Source organism: Castor canadensis, chromosome 10 (genome assembly GCF_047511655.1).
Source record: "Castor canadensis chromosome 10, mCasCan1.hap1v2, whole genome shotgun sequence".
Classification (NCBI taxonomy): Eukaryota; Metazoa; Chordata; class Mammalia; order Rodentia; family Castoridae; genus Castor; species Castor canadensis.
Window position 1 is genome coordinate 64,644,668 of NC_133395.1, and position 21,378 is coordinate 64,666,045.

General features: G+C 41.3%; 1 protein-coding gene and 1 non-coding gene across 8 annotated transcripts in view; both read right to left on the reverse strand.

Moving 5' to 3' along the window:
- Atp7b (ATPase copper transporting beta) overlaps positions 1 to 21,378 on the reverse strand; it is an 88,756-nt gene that overhangs the window by 35,130 nt on the left and 32,248 nt on the right. For all 7 annotated transcript variants that reach the window (XR_012436246.1, XR_012436247.1, XM_074043459.1 and 4 more), the window contains 3 exons: positions 9,587 to 10,817; positions 5,332 to 5,589; positions 3,363 to 3,526 (listed from right to left, as the gene is read on the reverse strand). Coding sequence is in view for 5 of the 7 variants with exons in the window: in XM_074043459.1 (XP_073899560.1) it covers positions 3,363 to 3,526; positions 5,332 to 5,589; positions 9,587 to 10,817 (1,653 nt within the window). In the remaining 2 variants the exon portion in view is untranslated. The remainder of the gene's footprint in view (positions 1 to 3,362; positions 3,527 to 5,331; positions 5,590 to 9,586; positions 10,818 to 21,378) is intronic.
- LOC141413185 (small nucleolar RNA SNORA66) lies at positions 15,675 to 15,807 on the reverse strand. The gene has a single exon (XR_012437996.1). It is a non-coding gene; the product is annotated as a small nucleolar RNA SNORA66 (small nucleolar RNA).

Genomic DNA, 21,378 nt, shown 5'->3' on the forward strand with positions numbered 1-21,378 from the left:
GTGTGTCTCGCTTTTATCATGTGCTCAAAGTCCAATCCCCTTGTTGTGTTTGCCCTTGATCTAATGTCCACATATGAGGGAGAACATACGATTTTTGGTCTTTTGGGCCAGGATAACCTCACTCAGAATGATGTTCTCCAATTCCATCCATTTACCAGCGAATGATAACATTTCGTTCTTCTTCATGGCTGCATAAAATTCCATTGTGTATAGATACCACATTTTCTTAATCCATTCGTCAGTGCTGGGGCATCTTGGCTGTTTCCATAACTTGGCTATTGTGAATAGTGCCGCAATAAACATGGATGTGCAGGTGCCTCTGGAGTAACAGTCTTTTGGGTATATCCCCAAGAGTGGTATTGCTGGATCAAATGGTATATCGATGTCCAGCTTTTTAAGTAGCCTCCAAATTTTTTTCCAGAGTGGTTGTACTAGTCTACATTCCCACCAACAGTGTAAGAGGGTTCCTTTTTCCCCGCATCCTCGCCAACACCTGTTGTTGGTGGTGTTGCTGATGATGGCTATTCTAACAGGGGTGAGGTGGAATCTTAGTGTGGTTTTAATTTGCATTTCCTTTATTGCTAGAGATGGTGAGCATTTTTTCATGTGTTTTCTGGCCATTTGAATTTCTTCTTTTGAGAAAGTTCTGTTTAGTTCACGTGCCCATTTCTTTATTGGTTCATTAGTTTTGGGAGAATTTAGTTTTTTAAGTTCCCTGTATATTCTTGTTATCAGTCCTTTGTCTGATGTATAATTGGCAAATATTTTCTCCCACTCTGTGGGTGTTCTCTTCAGTTTAGAGACCATTTCTTTTGATGAACAGAAGCTTTTTAGTTTTATAAGGTCCCATTTATCTATGCTATCTCTTAGTTGCTGTGCTGCTGGGGTTTCATTGAGAAAGTTCTTACCTATACCTACTAACTCCAGAGTATTTCCTACTCTTTCTTGTATCAACTTAAGAGTTTGGGGTCTGATATTAAGATCCTTGATCCATTTTGAGTTAATCTTGGTATAGGGTGATATACATGGATCTAGTTTCAGTTTTTTGCAGACTGCTAACCAGTTTTCCCAGCAGTTTTTGTTGAAGAGGCTGCTATTTCTCCATCATATATTTTTAGCTTCTTTGTCAAAGATAAGTTGCTTATAGTTGTGTGGCTTCATATCTGGGTCCTCTATTCTGTTCCACTGGTCTTCATGTCTGTTTTTGTGCCAGTACCATGCTGTTTTTATTGTTATTGCTTTGTAATATAGTTTGAAGTCAGGTATTGTGATACCTCCTGCATTGTTCTTTTGACTGAGTATTGCCTTGGCTATTCGTGGCCTCTTGTGTTTCCATATAAATTTAACAGTAGATTTTTCAATCTCTTTAATGAATGTCATTGGAATTTTGATGGGAATTGCATTAAACATGTAGATTACTTTGGGGAGTATCGACATTTTTACTATGTTGATTCTACCAATCCATGAGCATGGGAGATCTCTCCACTTTCTATAGTCTTCCTCAATCTCTTTCTTCAGAAGTATATAGTTTTCCTTGTAGAGGTCTTTCACATCTTTTGTTAGGTTTACACCTAGGTATTTGATTTTTTTTGAGGCTATTGTAAATGGAATCGTTTTCATACATTCTTTTTCCGTTTGCTCATTGTTAGTGTATAGAAATGCTAATGATTTTTCTATGTTGATTTTATATCCTGCTACCTTGCTATAGCTATTGATGATGTCTAGAAGCTTCTGAGTAGAGTTTTTTGGGTCTTTAAGGTATAGGATCATGTCGTCTGCAAATAGGGATATTTTGACAGTTTCTTTACCTATTTGTATTCCTTTTATTCCTTCTTCTTGCCTAATTGCTCTGGCTAGGAATTCCAGTACTATGTTGAATAGGAGTGGAGATAGGGGGCATCCTTGTCTGGTTCCTGATTTTAGAGGGAATGGTTTTAATTTTTCTCCGTTAAGTATAATGCTGGCTGTAGGTTTGTCATATATAGCTTTTATAATATTGAGGAACTTTCCTTCTATTCCTAGTTTTCTTAGAGCTTTTATCATGAAATGATGTTGGATCTTATCAAAGGCTTTTTCTGCATCTATTGAGATGATCAAGGGTGGTTTTTGTCTTTGCTTCTGTTAATGTGGTTTATTACGTTTATTGATTTTTCCAATAATATTCTTGATTTAGGTTTCCCATACAATAGTCTGAGCAGGCCAAGATGTCCATGTGTAAACCTAGAGGTTTACAGCAGGGACCCTCCCCTCTCTCATGGTTGATACCAGCTATAACCCAGCAAGTAGGAACTTTGCCCCGAGCACACAGATAGCCCCCTACCACCAGAACAAAGGGTGTGCTCTATAGAGAACACCATTTATCAGGAGTCAGCATGCCACTCATATCTTCAGCACTTTTTCTTCAAACATTTACTTACCATTAATGGCGTAACTAAACACATAAGGAGGCAAAGGATCTGTTTTCCTTAGTAAAATAACATCCCTCAATTTGCTAAGGGTTTCTTCTAAGTCTCTCTTTGTATACACAAAAAGAGCTTTATATAGAAGTGCTTTTGCATACTGTAAATACCAGAATTACTCTTTATTTTCAATGATTTGTTGACATACAGCTGCTAAAAGTAGACAAACAGAAATACCTCCCAGCCCAAAACATAGTGGGAATGACCACCACCTTAGGGCATTCACTTCCTAGTAAGTGTTTTGGGATACTTTGGTCACTAATTATCCTTATAGACACTCAGGTGCCTACAGCAATCCCTCTCTGTCTGTATAGTTTTTTGTTTTGATTTTGCATTACCAGGGATGGAATCTAGAGCCTTGTGCATGCTAGGCAAATGCTCTACCACCAAGCCACCCCAGTCCTCATCTCTGAGTTACACTAGCAAGCCCAAGGGCTCACTTCTTCTGTCAAGATACATCTGCAGGTGCCCAAGCTTCTCTTTTGGCTTGAAGGATTGTGACCGAATTCAATCTCCCCCAATCTACCAAGCTGAGCACAGCCCACCAATTGCACCTCTTCTTTCTCCCCAACTGCTGAACCTCACCACCCTTCCTCCTGACCCTCACCACCTCTTCCTCCTCACCCTGAGTGCACTTGATGGGAGGGACTCCTCCAACTCTCTGACACAACTGACCCTTCAAAAAATGAGCACTTCAAACAAAACAAACCAAAGATCTCCTAGCAATCATGCGATCCTGAGTTCAAACCCCAGTGCCAACAACAAAAGAACAAACCAAAAACCCAACAACAAATCTGACATATCTAAGATGGAGAAACTTAATGGTCACAAAGACGGTTGCTGTCAGAAACTCATCAGCATACTGTCCAAAGCCTATACCTCTGAGGCAGCCACTATACTTACAATCAGCTCGATATCACCGTCAGAGCCTGCGTTGTCTTCCATGACTGTTGCCTCAAAGCCCAGGTCCTGGATGAGCTGAGCAATTGTGGGTGGCTGGATGACCTCTGGATTATACTTGACCTCTGCCTTTCCCGACATCAAGGCAACCAATACAGAGAGAATACCTGAAACCATCAGGTCAAGGCTGTAACTCTTTGGACAATGCATCTGGGATAACATGGTCATCTAAAAGAAAAATATCTCCCCAGAAACCTCTAGACTGAACATGAGGATCACCTATGGAGCTGTGAACAACCTGGATGTCTGGTCCTGACCCAGACCAGACAAATCAGAATCTCTAAGGGCCGGCACCAGACATCATATTTTTTAAAAGTTCTCTAGGTGATTCGAATGTATAGTCAATTTTGAGAATCACTGTTCTAGAACAATGCTTCTCAGATATTAACAGGGACAGGGCGTGGTAGTACATATCTGCCATTCCAGCTATGTGAAAAGTGGACATAGGAAGATTATGGTTTGAAGCTAGCCCAGGCAAAAAGTTAGTGAGACCCATCTCAACCAACAAGCTAACCATGGTGGTGCCCACCTATCATCCCAGCTACATGGGAAGTGTAGATAGGAAGATTGTTGTCTGAAGTCAGTCCCAGGCAAAACACAAGATACTATGTGAAAAATAAGTAAAGCAAAAAAGGGCTAGGAGCATGATTCAAGTGATAGAGTACCTGCCTAGCAAGCATGAGGCCCTGAGTTCAAACTCTAGTATCAAAAAAAGAAAAGAAAATTAATGGGCATTTGAATGACCTGAGGACCTTACTAAAACAGATTCTGGCTCAGTGGATCTGGGATGGAGCCTGAGATTCACTTGGCCTTGAGTGATGCTGAGGCTCTCAAAGACTCCATGATGGGTACACACATCAAAGCAAGGGATGCAGTCTGTAACTATCAACCTTGGTTACAAAGAGGATGTGCCTCCCCCCCCCCACTGGCATATAAAGAAAAAATAATTTTAAAAAATAGTTTTCCTTACTCTTTTTCAGTTCCTGATGACTGTCAGGAGTGAAAAAGAAATCCCCAGACCACCTTGCTAATACTGTTTTGTTAATTTGAGGTGGAAAAGAAGTCACATTGAAATAAAAGAAAGGAATGATTTGCTTTAGCAAATATGCAATAAGGGATAAAAATGAGAGGTTTGTCAGGTGCAGAAACACAGGCATATGAAATATACATTAATTGTAGGGGCAGCCCATCCACGGATGACAAAGGAACTCCTGTAACAGCTCGATTTGAGAACAGTCATTCTATAGCTCTAGCAAGCTTTAAAGCACAATGAACAAGAGGCTGGAAAAATGTCACCCTAACTTAGGGTTGATAAAGGGCCAGGGCATCAGAGCAGAAAGACACATGGAGCCACCAGGTAAGAAAAGCCACTCTAGTGGCAAGGTAGAGTCATGATTAAAGTATTTTCAAACAAAAAAAAAAAAGGGGGATCAAGATTTCTGTTGCACTTTCAGGTTGGAGACAGTATTGGTAACACAATTTGGTGAACAAAACTGGCATTTCCATAAAACCCTGTGGCTTACAGGGGCAATAGCCAGAGTACATGAAACTAGACCTTCTGCATAAAATGCAGGCTACTTATTCATTTTATAAAGGAAATGATGACATGGGAAGATACTGAATGACACTAGGACAAGCTATGTGAGAAGTCTACCCATAGAGTGTACCACAGCCACTAAATTGGATTTTCTATGGCTAACTTACTCAGAGATACACTTTATCTAAAAACTTAATACTTAAAAGAACAGAATGCTAACTGCACAAGGACATTAGACAAACATCCACACAATATGATAAACCTGCTGCCAGTTTGTCAGGGCTGCTGATAAACACAGTTAATGGGGATCCTGAAGGGGAGATACATAGTCTATTCACAGCATTCCCAAGTTCAACAAGGGTGAAGATCTCTTACCAGCTTCTTTCTGAAGATTCCTTTCTATGTTAGACACACAGGATGCACAGGTCATGCCTTTGACTTGTAAAAAGCACTTCTGTGGGGCTACTGTACTGGTGGGTGGTGGGGTATTTGATGAGTGGCCAGGACCGTGGTTCTCAGGGAGCACCCTGACACAGGGAGCCACTTCCTTCACAGACCCAAGTGTGCTGCCTGTAGTTTGTAGCATAGAATTCCCAGCACTGTCATTTCTAACATGGCTGGTAGAATAGTTTTCTATAATAAAATGTCAGAAATAATTCAGGTTAGAATATCTACAGTATTTTGTTTTTCAGAACAGGAAGTTCATGCTTGACAATATTCAGATTAAAGCTCCTGGAGAGGTGCCCTAGAAACAGACACACATACTTACAGACCCATGAAAACATATCACTGCTTCAAAGATGATTGCTCTGTATAGACGAATGCTTTAATTTGATGATTATGGCAACAATTCATATTCCACTAAGCACTTTACATGTATGACCTCCTTTAATCCTTAAAACAGCCCCATACGTTAAATATTGTTATCCCTATTTATGGATGAAGAAATGAGTTACAAGAAATAAGTGTGTCATGGAGCAAGCTTTAAACAGGTCTGTTTAACTCGTGTCTGAACCTTTGACCACTACCTCGTTCTTGTTAGCAGAGGTTTGGCTCCCTCCCCGTGAGAATCACACCCTTATGGAGTTGTTTGCCTTTTTTTTACTGTTTGTACAAGTTCTCTATATATAATAGATATGAACCTTTTGTCAGTTATATGCTTTGCAAATATCCCCTTCCAGTGTGTGCTTTTACCCTTCTAATGGTGTCTTTTGGTAAACAAAGTCCTTCTGTTAATAAAATCCAATGTATTGTTCTTTTTTTTAATGGTTAGTACTTCTTTGTGTTCTCTTAATAGACGTTTATTCCAACACTGCAAAAATATGCATGACATGTTTTTCTAGACACTCTAGGGTGTTAATAGACTTCCATATTCAAGTCTATGACATGTTAGTTATTTTTCATGGACAGTATAAGTAAAAGGCAAGATTATTTTCTTTCCAATTATGATGTAATTCCATAGACTGAAAAGACCATCCTTTCCCAAAGTTCCAGTGGTACCTTTGCCAGAAATTAGGAGAGCACAAAGGTTTGGACTTGATGTTGGACTCCTTTATGTCCACTGTTCTTTTTTGTGCCAGTATTCCACTGTCTTTTTTGAAGGTGTAATTTACTTAGAATAAGATGCACAAATCTGAAGAATGTCACTCTGAATCTTGATGCATGTTGAATTGATTTCCTACTGCTACTGTAACAAATTACACAAACTTAGTGGCTTAAAAGACCAGAAATATATTATCTTACAGTCCTGAAATCAGAAGTGTCACACGACACTAATATCAATGTGTCAGCAGGGCTGTGGCCTTCAGGAGGCTCTGGGGAAGAATCTGTTTCCTTGCTTTTTCCAGAATGTAAAGGCTACCTGCATCCCTAGGTTTACACACTATTCCCCATCTTCAACATGTCTTTTCAGTTGTCACATCTCTCTAACTCAGCCAGGCAAGGCTCTCTACTTTTAATGACAGATGGTCTGTGACTGGGTCCAACTTGGATAATTATTCTAAAATCAGCTGTAGATGACAAAAAGACTGGCAGTGACCAGTACTAACAATAGCCTGTGACTTCTAAGTCCTTTTTTTCTGCTGAATGAATCTCACATATTGGGATACTTTGCTCATTTTCTGCTAACTTCCAAAAATTTGAGGACATAATACCTTTTTAGCATGCAAGTGGTCATAAAGGATGGTCATGAGCATAATGGCTTACTCTGAATTGAAGTTGCCAGGTTAAATCTAGGATGTCCAACTAAATTTCAATTTCAGATAAACAACAAATAATTTTTTAATGTAAACGGACTTAATTTTTTACTCTAAGTATATATTCAATGTTCACATATTTATACCAAAGAAATCACTCATTATTTACCAGAAATTCAAATTTAACTGGGTATCCTATAGTTTTTATTTTCTAAACCTGATACCTTAAGAACTTTTTGGGTTAAATAAATAATAATTCCTATAATTCTGCTCAATAAAATTGCCTCTTCTTTCTAGATTTATCCAAATCTAATTATTTTGTAATACATAGCTCAAAGGTCATTTCATTTCTGTTCCCAATAACCTGACTGTATTGTTGAAAGACTTCAAGCTTCACACAAAACAGCAGATGTTTGCACCCTTACATGTCTTACCTTCCGAGTACAGGACTTACTGTTCTATTGTGTTCGCCTTATAAATTTTTGTTTTTCTTTGAAAAAAAAAACAAACAAAAAACTTCTCCCCAGAGGGTGGTAAGTATGGTGGTGGTAGAGGGGGAAGAACCACTCCTTCCTGAAACTTGGTACAAAGGACAAAGAATGTGGCTATGCCACCCCACATGACTTACCCACTCCCTTCAATAGTGGGTGTGCTGTGTACAGAGGGGAGGCAGGAAAGTATTATAATAGAGTGGACCTTTCAAGGACACAAACCTTGTCAGTGGCCAGAAGAAACAGGATGTGGGAAATCAAAGTCCTACAGGCCCTGGGCACTGCCAGAGGGGCTTTGCCTGGGCACCACGAGCAGCTCTTCAGTGCTGGGTCACCTCCCCTGTAGTGGTAAGCTTCAGCCCAAATGCTCTGCAGCCACAGGATCCTAGCCCATTCTACACATTCACAGGACATACAGGGCCTGGATCTGAGGGCTTAACAGTTAAAACACCACCACCTATAGGGCTATCCCTCACCAAATGGGCCCCTCAGCCTATAGTACCAGATACTCAGGTTACTGAAGAAGGAAGATCACTTGAGTCTAGGAGTTTGAGAGGCCAGCCTATGCAACACAGTAAGACTCAGTCTCAAAAGAGAAAGCACCCCTTCCTGCCTCATCTTCAGCCTCTCCCTAGAATATCCTGCAGCTCTGTCCCTTGCCCTATCCTTTCCGGCCCTAAGTTACCTGTAGTCTCCATGCCTCACCAAGTTGGACTCCCACCTTTGGGTGTGCTGAAACAGTGGTGGAGGCCTCCAGTGGCTTGTCCCTAGTTAACCTGAGAGATACCTCACACCTTGCCTATGCAACCCCTCTCCTCCAGTCACCAGCTGGGAGTTTCCTCTCCTCTGTGCTTCCCTAGTTCAGCTTCTTTCCCTTCTCCTGTTCCCCCTTCCTGAGTCTCTGTCCTCACCAGGCTACCACACTCAAATCTGCATGTATAGCCTCACAGTCCTCCAGCATCTGGGAGGGCTCATCCAGTCTCATCTCTGGCTCTGCCTTTCCTCCAGGGCCTTCTCCCATCACATACAGCCCATCACTGATCACAAGCTTGGTGGCTGTGATCGCTGACCAACCTCCTGCTCTGAGCCCAGAGCCACCCTCCTGACCTCATCTCAGGCCACTGTGCATCCCTCTAGTTTCCAGGCTAAGGCCACTGGTCAGGATGTGCAGGCTGTGTCTTCCTCCCTTCCCCGCCCCACACCTCTCATTCCACGGACCATCTTGGAAAAGCCAGGGCCTGGGCTCACACAGAACTTGTCTTGCTGCTAGGCAATGGTTTACTCCTCCTCGCCTCATCTCACTACAACAACAGCTCTTCCTTGGGTGGGGTGGCAGCCCTTCCACTAGACATAGGGTATGCAGAAAGGGTTCAAGTGATGCTGCATTATGGGGGTTCTAAGGTAAGAGAAATGAAAGAGAACACAAGCCACTGAACCAAGAGGAGGGAGAGGGGATGGCCACCACGTGGGAAATTCTGCCTAATGACATGCCATCACAGGATGAGCCCCCAGCTTTGTGAAGAATGTCATAGCCACCCTGCCAACCCTCTTGCCTTATAGCTGTCAAAGGCAGGTACGGAAATCTAAAGCCTTCCTTTAAGTTCCCCTTCAACAGAATGAACTGTAGGTGCTGAAACTAAGGCTCTATTGCTTTTATTATTTAGTTTGAGTAGCAAGAGAAACCTTCAGTGAAAGTAATAATGGTTCCTTTGATAAGAAAAGGGCCTTGTGTTACCTCAGTGCTCTGTTTAGAACATAGAATTAGTATTCACTCCATGAAAGAAGCTCAAATCAGCATTGGTAAATACCATTTCCTCTACAAGTGAGGACAGGTTACAGAACTTGTTAACTGTCAGCACGCGAGACAGTCACCAGGGCTCATCCAACCACCCACACCAAGAGACAACCCCAGGATGTGCTTCAAACGTGTTATTAACAACATACCAGGAATCACTGAAGCCTCAAATCCCATGTCTTCTACAGCAGCTCGGAGTTCCTCTGGTGTAATTACAGAGGGATCATAAAGAATCGTTCCAGTCCCTTCAGCCAAAGAGACCGATATTTGCCGCACCCCTTCCCGCTGGGAGACTGTGCCTTCAATGGACTGGACACAGGACGCACAGGTCATGCCAGTGACGGACAGCACCACAGTTCTGCACGCATCCTGCATCTGGTTTCTCTGGGGGGAGCCATGGGATGGAATCTCAGAAGATCCAGTCTCTGGCCCACTCTCTTCTGCTCCATCAGGAAGAGAAACTTTAAAATTCCCAGGTGGAAGTGCCTCAATGGCCCTCTTTAGGGACAAAGGGGTGATAAGAGAAGGGTCATACTGGACTTGGGCAGTTTTGTTCTCCAAGGACACTTGAATATTTTGAACCCCTGAGAGTTGGCCTATATTTCCTTCAATATTCAAAACACAAGATTTACAATGCATTCCCTCTATTCCCAGTTGGAGGGTGGCCACATGGTTTCCTTGGTACTTCGAGGTCTCAGAGTTATTGAAATTCTGGTTAGCAAAAGCTGACAATCTCTTTGGGTTAGTGCTTTCTAACCGACTGACGTCAATTGGTCCCAGGCTTAAGGGAGCCATTTTGTTCTTGATGGCAGCTTCAAATCCCATGTCAGTTACATGGTCCCTGAGGTCTTCGGGTTGAATGAGATAAGGCTGGTAAGTGATGACGGCCTCTTGGTTGCTAAGGGAGACTTTGACTCTCACTACTCCTTGCAGTTTCCGGACCTTGCCTTCAATGGAGCTGACACAGGACTGACAGGTCATGCCCTCTACCCGGAGCTTGACCACTGCCTCCTGGGCTGATGAGGACCTTGAGGGCCAGGAGGCAGCCCTTCCTTCTGCAATGCTGGCCTCAAAACCCATGTCCCCGACTTGATGGCAAATCTGTTGCAGGCTCATGATGGATGGCACATATTTCACTGCTGCGCTGCCTTGTTCCAGTGAAACCTTAATGCTCACAACACCTTTCAAACTAGAAATCCTGTCCTCAATGGACTTGACACATGACTGGCAAGTCATGCCCAGAATGCTGATTGTGCTGCTGGTCGTTGGTGAGGAGCATATGCCATCCAGACTCCCTTCGTAGCCAACATTGTCAAAGGCAAAACTCTGCTTCATTGGTTTTTCCCAGGGACGAGCAGGCAAGGAAAGTTTAGACAAGATCTAAAAGGAAAAGAAATAAAATTTTTTATCCTTAAAACTAAATATCCCAGCTTACATGGCACCAAGGAAACAGAGAACAATGCCATTGGTGCCAAAACATCTCAAAGGTATAAGAATATAAAATATAGGGGAAAAAAAAGAGACATCATTTATAATATGAATGGGTTCCTATGGGTTTCCTTTAGTACTGATGTTCTGTGATTCTGAACCAGAAGTCAGTTATCTGCCCAGCTTAGTGAAATGTCTTCCTACCCAGTAGCTATGGGAGGCTTCTGAAAGAAGGAAGGAGAACATGATACAACTTTGTGTTGGCCTGGGGCAGAGGGTGAGAGCATAGCAGCCACAATGGGAAGGCACATGTGTCCCCAAAAAGCCTCTCCACTCTGGCTGACATCTGAAACCCCACAGAACTCGGTCCTTTCAGCTCAAACTTTGGAGATTCTGCTGAAATGTAATCCCAGAATAGGCAGCACCTTTACTCTGCATATCCCTGTGGGAATCCCGCTGATCTTCTTAACTGGGGTTACATGTGCTAAATTGCACCTTGGGGTGCAAATGCATGCTTCCCAGGCCCTGAATGGTTGGAAACTGCAGGTGGACTACATGCCTGTGAAGAAAGGTCTGAGGTAAAATGAACACGAGTTGCTGGCCCAGAGAGGCAGAAGGAAAAGCAGGTAGAAGAGGAAACTGAGTTTAATAAGGAACTTCACAGTTTTCCCTTTGGCTGTCACTGCTCTAGGTGTTCAGGAACCTTGCAGTCATTTCAGGCGTGTCACCAAGTTAAATGGACCTATTCATGAACTTTATTATGTTATTTATTTTGTGGTGCTAGGAGAGAGCCTAGGGCCTTACACATGCTAAGCACATACTATATACCACTGAGCTGTACCCCCAGTCCTGGACCTATTTTCTTAATACATCATATTGCAAGCATTATTTCCTGATTTCCACACACAATGATCTGGCCTCAATCATTCCACTAACAAGACAAAAATCTTCCTTTTACGAGCTCCCAACCTTCCACATGCTTCAGGAACTTGGTAACAAGCCTTAATATGACATATGACTTTTTTTAAAAGCATGTTTCTCTATACTCATACACAATCCTACTTCTCCTGAGATGAATCTCAGTTTTGTGGATTGATCTTCTCCGTATTTCTGCACACAAAACACATATCATTGGCTTTTGAGTGGCTTAAAGAGACAGGGGTTTTAATAACTTAAAATGCAGACTATAAATGTTCATTTTCATATCCTCAAAAGAAACCATAAACTAGGTTGGGATTAATAATTAAAAAGAATCATTTTTTAAGTATTCACTGAAACATCTTCAAAGATACCAGAGAAAAAGGAAATAATCGATTTATGATATAGTAATTCAAAAAGATTTGCTGAATTCCATAAACATATTGAAATTGTGGCATAAGTATGGAATATAGTACATAAGGATGACACAGAATAACAATATTAATGGACAACTGGCCAGCCACCTCAGAAACCTATTTGGAAAAATTAAAAATTAAAACCTATATGTCAAGATGTTTTGGACAGATCAAGGTTAAAATATAAAAAATAAGATAATAAAGAGCTGGAGACGTAGCTCAGTGATTGACCACTGCCTAGCAAGTGGAAGGCCCTGGGTTCAATCCCCAACATCAAAAAATAAAAATAATAAAACAAAAAATACTAGAAGAAAATAAGGGAGACTACCTATAATACCTAGTTGGTGGGCAAAGTCCAAAAATGATGAACAAAACAAAAACAACAAAACTCTAAAGTTTTGGGTAAACATTAATACTTAATTTATTTAACACACAAAGTTCCTCCAAAGAAGAAAAAGACCAATAAATCCAATGGAAAAAAGGAAGACAGTTCATCAAAATGGAAATATAGATTATTGAAAAGGAAGTGGCAATGGTCCATGCCTATCATCTCAGCTGCTCGGGAGGCTGAGATAGCAGGATCACAAGTTCCAGCCCAGTCTGGGCAACGTGGTGAAGTCCTGCCTCAGAAATAATAAATAAATAAATAAATGCAAATGGGTTTTAAATATATGAAAAAATATTAGAGGAAAAATGGGACACTCCAACTTCACTGTGGCACAGTGCTCACCAGTCATTCAGGTCACTCTCTAAAGGAGGCTCCTCCCACATCCCTAGATGTGGGTAGAAGCTCTCTGGAGTGCAATCTGGCAATACCTACTAAAATAGTAAATTCATCTGTTCTTCGATTCAGAGACTTGACTTCAAAGAATTTATTCAATAAATGTTCGTGTGCAAAAGGAAGTATGTAGCAAAGACATGAAATACTACAAAAGTGGAAACAACAAATTTCCATTTGTAAGAGTCCTGTTAATTAAAGTGTACAGCCATATACTACAGTACTACCCACCTCTTAAAAGGAACGAGGCAGCTCTGTACATACTGAAATAGACTGGTATCTAGTACATTGTTCAATAAAAAAACAAGGCACAGAACATATAGTATTTATAGCACGTCTCCATTATCTATTGCTACAGGACAAACCAAATGCAGGGGCTTATAATGACAGCTCAGTTTTTCAATTTGAGGAGGACTCAGCAGGGAAAGCTCATCTGTGTTCCACACAGCATTGTGCGGGGTGGCCTGACTGGGGCTGGAGGTTCCACTTCTGAGAAGGTGGTTTGTTCATCACATAGCTGCCGACCTCAAGTTGGCTGATAGCTGGAGGCTCAGCTGAGACTATTGGAAGGACCTCTGTTTTCTTCCGTGTAGCTTCACTACATGACTAGGTAGGGATCTCACAGGTGGTGGCTCCTGGGTTCTGAGAGGGAGTGTTACAATAGCAAACATTCCCAGGAAACAAGTCTCAATAGACAAGCAATTGTCAAAATTCCCAATGGCCAATACCAGTCACATGGGCAACCACAGTCAATATGCAAGGGAATTACACAGGACATGAATACAAGTGGGTGCAGCTCACTGAGAGAGCCACCAGAAAATTTTATCACAGTAGGCTAGCACTGTCTGTGTGAGCAAGAGACTACTATCTAAATGGATCATCTCTGGGAGAAACTAGTACATAGATGGGGAAGATTGGGCAGCTGAAGAATCAGGTAGCTGGGATGCAAGGAAAAAGTCATTCTCACTGTGGAACTGAGTGTACAATGCACATACATTACCAACTTCTAAAAAAGTAGTTAATTTAAAACCTAAATTAACATGAGCACAAAACAGATCTAGAACAGTGACTTAATTGGAGTTGGTATTAATCAAATACTGATTTAAATGGACTGAAACCTCAAAAACTCAGCCCTAGCAACCCTTTTCTCTTTGTAAGCTGATTATCTCAGGCACTTGTTACAGTAGTGGAAAGCTGACTGATACAATTTGCTTCTCCTTTGAAAGGCTTAACTGGAGGAGAGCTAGGTTTAAGCCTGTTTGCATCACTGTCTATTTTTCACAGAGCCTCCTAATCCACTTTCATCTTTTTAAAGCTCAACATTTTATAACTCAGTTTCTAGTCCTGTTTTAATAAATGGCTAATGCCACTAGTATGACTATAAATACTGAACTTGGACCCAAATAGGAGCTATCTAATGCTGTTTTATGAATTCAGTCATTTTTAATCTTTTACCAACCAGTCTGCATTTCTGTCACTTGCAATTGTTTGAGTCAAATTGCATGCATGAGTGCGTGCCATAGCAGGCCTCATCTGATCTGACCCCAATCTTCAAGGCCCAAACTAGTGCCACTCTCTAATCCTTGCCCTCTAATACAGTTACTCGTGGGTCCTTTGTACCTGTTCTCTGGGCCTAGATTTCCCTTCTCATCTATTTATCCAACCCTCCATTCTTCATTCAGTGCACAGTGTTCACCTCTTCTCCAAGGATTTTCTAAGTCTCTTTAGCTCTATTCCAAAGGGCTAGACGATCCTTCTCCATTATTTCTGTAGCACCCAGAACATCCCTCTATTAACTTTTCCCTTTCTATACACACTAGTCTGTCTCTACTAGACTGCACGCTCTTACAGTGCAGAGGACCATGTATTCGTCCTATATTGTTGACCTCAGTAGAGTGCCTGAAAAATAAAATTCAGTATACATGAAATGAGGGAAAAAATGCACTTTATGTTTAAAAAAATATCTGATTTAACCTGAAAGGAGACAAGGATAAAGGAAAGAAATTAAGAATGTATTTAAGGACATTAATTTTCATATAGTATCTTAGTGGGCAGAAATTACCACCTTATAATAAAATATAACCCATAGGGTGCTGGTGGCTCACACCTGTAATCCTAGCTACTTGGGACGCTGAGATCAGGAGGATAAAGTTCAAGGCCAGACCAGGAGAATAGTTCAGGAGACCTCATCTCCAAGATAACCAGAACAAAATGGACTAGAGGTGTGGCACAAGGAGTAGAGATCCTGCTTTGCAAACACGAAGCCCTGAGTTTAAACCCCAATCCCACCAAAAATAAATAAACTAAAAGAATCATATATCCTGTTGGAAAAAGAAAACCCCAGTGATTTACTATCTAATTTATATTTCTTGACCCTAGCTCTACCTTTAATTTACCAAACCCCAAGCCAAGATGCTGGTTCTTAATCCCTGGACTGTTGATTCGATGTTCCTGCCAAGAGGATTTGCAGAAGTGTTGGGAGCTATTTGTTTCTGACAATACTCAGAGGCCCCTTTCCAGACGGGCAGGTTTCTAAGGACAGGTAGTTATGGGAGACAACACTTTGCAAACAACACACCTTTATAAAACCCTTGCTTATCTGCTGCTTTAGAATAATCTCTGATCAGCTGTGTGGTGTTCTGATTGCTTTTACTCATAGACACATAGTATATATATGCTTTATTGTTTTATTTGTTTTAGTGCTCTAGGATAGAATGGGCCACCTTAGTAGCTTCAGAGGCTAATACATTTCTATCATCACAGTTACTTTGGCAAACCTGGTTCCCTTAGCTTCTACCACATCATGCAGAGCTAATGATCAAGTTTGTACAGTATGTGTGTTTTGAATTCAGTTGTTTAGTTAAGAGAGTTTTGGGGAAAGAAAAACCTCTCCTACTGAGATTTATATAAAACAAACACAGGTTTAGATTTAAGGACTCATCAAATTATTATGGGGATGGACAGCGGTCAGGGGGCAACTGTGTGTCTAGGGAAAGCTTTGTGGAAGTCCGAGTTTGGTATCATTCCCTGTAGATTCTATACCCCTTGAAAATATCTGGGCCTTTTTCTACAGACTAAACACCAGATTGGGGAAGAACATTTGCTAAACTTTGAATCTTTAATAAGCTCTTAGTGTGACAGACATCAGAATTAGAAGGGACTGGAAACACAGGAGGCCACACAGGGGACTCCAAAACTGATGATTCTTCACTAAATCTCTAGGCACCCAAGTCACATGAATTTGCTGAGAGTGTCAAAGCTTTTAAAAGAAAATAGGGGCAAGGGGCGTGGCTCAAGTTGTAAGAGTATTTGCTTTAAACCCTGGAAAATGGGATCTCTGGATAAGGCCAGACTTGTACACAGCCCAGGCTGGCCTTCACCTGGAGATCCTCCTGACTCAGCCACCCAAGTGCTGAGACTATAGGTGTGTGCCCCCATGCTCTGCAAGTGACAAACTGGAAACAATACGCCTTGTTAGAAAGTGCTGTGATCACAATCAACGAATACTGCCGAATACAGAACTGAAGGTCCACCAGTCTGTAGGAAAAAGGTTTCCTCTGCTCTCACATCCCAACAATAAACACAGAAGATGTGTGACCTCAAAAGTTGTGGGGATTTTTCTCCACTAGCAAACAAGCACCAATTTTGCAGCAGACATGGGCTGGGTGGCCTCTAATCCAATTTAATTCTAATAATATCTACCTAGATAAGGCATCAGATCCCACAGGTAAAGAGTTCAGGCCCCAAGACTACCCATCCACCCCCCCCACCTCAGATGCCTGTCACGTGCCCAGGATATTTTACCTGTGCTTCTGACAGATCTGCTATAAATCAAGGTTCCCGCAACCCCCTCCCCCTCAGGTTCAGTTAATTTGGCAGAGATGCTCACAGAACTCAGGGAAGCACTTACATGCACTGGCTTACTGTAAAAGCTATTACCAAGGACAGAGATAAAAAAGACGTACAAGGTGAGGTATGGAAGAAGGGTGCCCCTCTCTGGGTGCACCACCCTCCAGGAACCTCCATGTGGTCAATAATCCAGAAGCTAACTAACACGTGTCCTTTTGGTTTTTTACGAGGACTACATTATACATGTACGAATGATTAAACCAATGGCCACTGGTGATCAGTATAACCTTCATCCCCTCCCCTCTACCAAGAGGTTGGGTAATGGGGCTGAAGGGTCTCTCACGCTGCCTGGTCTTTTCTGTCACCAATCCCCATCCTGAAGCTACCTAGAGGTTGCCCGTCTACTCATTAGCATATCGAGATACTTATTGCTTTGGAAAATCCAAGGAGTTTAGGAACTGTATGCCAGGAAAAGAGAGGAAGACCAGATGTATGCTTCACAATATGGTAAGTACCACTTTTGAGATCTCTTAGTCATACCTAGATCTCATCATCCTTAAACAGAAGGCCACTCACCCACTTACCCTGAGACATCTTTTACATCGAAGGATGTCCCCCAAATGCACATATGCTAAAGGCCTGGTCACCAGGCAGTGGCACTATTGGGAGGTGGTGGAACTTATGAGGTGGTGCCTATAGGGAGGAAGTTAGGCCATTGTGGACATGCCCCTGAAGGGGATATTAGGACCCCAGTCCCTCCTTTTTTTTTTTTTAATTTTTACTTTTTTATTATTCATATGTGCATTCAATGCTTGGGTCATTTCTCCCCCCTTCCCCCATCCCCTCCCTTACCATCCACTCCACCCCCTCCCTCTCCCCCCAACCCCAACCCCCTCGATACACGGCAGAAACTATTTTGCCCTTATCTCTAATTTTGTTGAAGAGAGAGTATAAGCAATAATAGGAAGGAACAAGGGTTTTTGCTAGTTGAGATAAGGATAGCTATACAGGGAGTTGACTCACATTAATTTCCTGTGCATGTGTGTTACCTTCTAGGTTAATTCTTTTTGATCTAACCTTTTCTCTAGTTCCTGGTCCCCTTCTCCTATTAACCTCAGTTGCTTTTAAGGTATCTGCTTTAGTTTTTCTGTGTTGAGGGCAACAAATGCTAGCTAATTTTTTAGGTGTCTTACCTATCCTCATATCTCCCTTGTGTGCTCTCACTTTTATCTTGTGATCAAAGTTCAATCCCCTTGTTGTGTTTGCCCTTGATCTAACGTCCACATATGAGGGAGAACATACGATTTTTGGTCTTTTGGGCCAGGCTAACCTCACTCAGAAAGATGTTCTCCAATTCCATCCATTTACCTTCATGGCTGCATAAAATTCCATTGTGTATAGATACCACATTTTCTTGATCCATTCGTCAGTAGTGGGGCATCTTGGCTGTTTCCATAACTTGGCTATTGTGAATAGTGCTGCAATAAACATGGGTGTGCAGGTGCCTCTGGAGTAACCTGTGTCACAGTCTTTTGGGTATATGCCCAAGAGTTGTATTGCTGGATCAAAGGGTAGCTCAATGTTTAGCTTTTTAAGTAGCCTCCAAATTTTTTTCCAGAGTGGTTGTACTAGTTTACATTCTCACCAACAGTGTAAGAGGGTTCCTTTTTCCCTGCATCCTCGCCAACACCTGTTGGTGGTGGTGTTGCTAATGATGGCTATTCTAACAGGCAGCCCCTCCTTTTTGTTTCCAGCTGTCATGAGGTGAGTGGCTTGCTGGGTGGGAGCTCCCCACCAGAATATGCTGCCTCGCCACATGCCCAAAAGCAATGGGTCTGCCCAACCATAGACTGAAACTTCCAAAACTATAAGCCAAAATAAACTTTTTCTCTTTCTAAGTTGATTATTTCATCAGATATTTTGTAACAGTAATGGGAAGCTGACTAACACAGATATGTAACTCCCTCAACAATTTAGGAAGCAAACATATCATGCATGTGTGTAATTTCCCCAAAATATAACCTCCACCCATACAACTCTACACATCTGAACTTTTGCAGAATTCAAATTACAAAAAAACCAAAAACCTGATTCTTTTACATATAGATTCAATATCATCAGCAAATAATGAGTTCAAAGTCAAAGTGTTATTTTATGCAGAGGGCATTTTATATTGTACAAGGTATTTCTACTATTTCATTGTGGAGAAGCCTCAGACATATATCCAATGCCACAAAGGATCAATTGAAGTAACAGAGATTCAAGTCTAGCTGAAAAGTCCAGCAGGTTCTATATTTTTTTTTATTTTTATATTTTTATTTTTTGGTAAGACTAGGGTTTGAACTCAGGACTCATGCTTGCAAAGCAAGCACTCTAGCACTTGAGCCACACCTCCAGTCCAATTTGCTCTCGTTTTTTGGAGATATGGTCTTTCAAACTGGCTTGAACCTCTATCATCCTTATCTCAGCCTCCCAAGTAGTTAGGATTACAATCAAGTTCTATATTTTTTTTAAACAACTTTTAAGGTTACCTTTTCTTTTTAACCCATATCAATTACAGTAAAAGACTACAATGTAGGAAAGAAAACTTAAGGAAAACCAGCCATATCCCCCCTGCCAATAACAAGAAGGCTCATATGCAGGCTGAGCTGCCTAGACCAGAGCCTGGATTTCACCCCTTGGTGTCTGTCAGCACAGAAAATCTATAGCAGAATATCAGACCTCACTCTACATATTCCAATATTCCTAACTGCACACACACTCAAGGAAACCACACTTAAACCCAAGAAAGCAGGATGCAAGCAGAGAGAACAGTTGTCCCTGGTCCGTGTACACCATCCTGACTATGTTGTGGATGGGTCAGAGCCTTGCTCAGCCTTGCCTCACCATTCTCTGGGTGTCACAGATTCAAGAGAAGGGAGGGAGTGAAGAGGGAAGGGAAAGAGGAAGGGAGAAAAGAAGGACGGTCTCACCCAAACCAGCCCAGCACCAGATGGGTGGGTGGCAATCTCTAAAATCCCCACTGAGGAAGAATCAGTGGCTCTGTGTTAAACCCCTAAGTATACAAGGACATGTATATACTTACATATTACTACATAAAACTTAGGTTATATTTTAGATGAGTTATAAAATACTGATTTTTTAAAATATCTGTATATACGTTCTAATTTTTAAATTTTAAATTTAAAAAACTGTGTTTGTGTGTGTGTGTGTGCACACACTTTGCTGGGATTGAACCCAGGACCTCACCATTCTAGGCAGTGCTGCATCCCTGAGTTATACTCCCAGCCCAAGCATTGTTTTTATAACAAGAAAGTAAATGCTTTTTACAGTTTGTCTAAGTTAAGGAAGAAAATGTCTATGTCCAACTAACTTAAGCAACCATATTAATAATTGCAAAAAAGAAGATGAATTGGTAATGCATTTGCACACTGCTTTGTATTTACATGTATCTGTTTATATATCTTTTTTCCTACTCCTGAACTTCCAGAGGGTGTATCTGACAGTCTTGGGTATCTATCCTTGCCTGAGAAAATCCAAGCTTCTGGTTTCCTTAGGTACAAAATGGGAGTACTAACAATAACACTGTCTAGCTGAGCAGGGGAGGACATGCGAAGTAAGGTAACTTAAAAGGTTAACAACACACATGTTTGGTAATCAATGACTTTAAAGGCAAATGTTGCCTCATCTGAACGTTAAACATGGCCCAGGTAGGTTCAAAGGATACTTAATATTTTCCTTCATTTTGCTGATAAGGAACAAATCATTTAAAACTAGTGTACATGTTCCCGCAACCCCCACTCCAACCCCTCCACCCTATCCTTTAACATTGTTTTACTAAGGTCCAAAAAGAGCTTCCAATGATAAGTACTTAAAATTTATCTACTTCAAAAACTCAGGCCAGGCATGATGGTACAGACCTGTAATCCCAGGCTGAGGCAGGAGGATTGTGAATTTGAGGCTAGCCTGGGTCACTGTGTCTCAAAACATAACAAAACCTCTCTGTATTATAACACCTATTCCATAGACTCTTATCAGTCCAGTGCTTTTCCAATAACACTATAAAAAAAGAATGTTTGCCTTCCCTAAACAATGGAGTTTTAAATGACAGGCCAGTTGTTATCAATTAACTTGGAGATTTTTGTAATGTTTGAATGATTCAAAATCATAAGGCCATAATTCTCCTGTGTCATTTTCTAGACTCACCATTTGTGCTCGTGAAGTAAGAGACCTAAATGAGGTATGTAAGTATTGCCACTGGTTAGAAGAAATGTCAGAAGCAATGATATTGAGCTAATTCAGAAATTCATACTATACAGCAGAAATGGATTCAGAATTATTTTGCCTAAGACAGGGGAAGAAAAAAACCACATTTCTATACCATGCTACTTAATGTTTCTACCCAGCAAATCCTATGTTTTAGGAAAAAGTAAAGAATCCAATAGATATGCTCTCTAGAAAAGCAAATGAAATCCTAGCGGGGCTGATAATGTGATTTCACGATGATGGACAGCCACTACTTACTTAATGTGACTGGATCACCCACTTCATC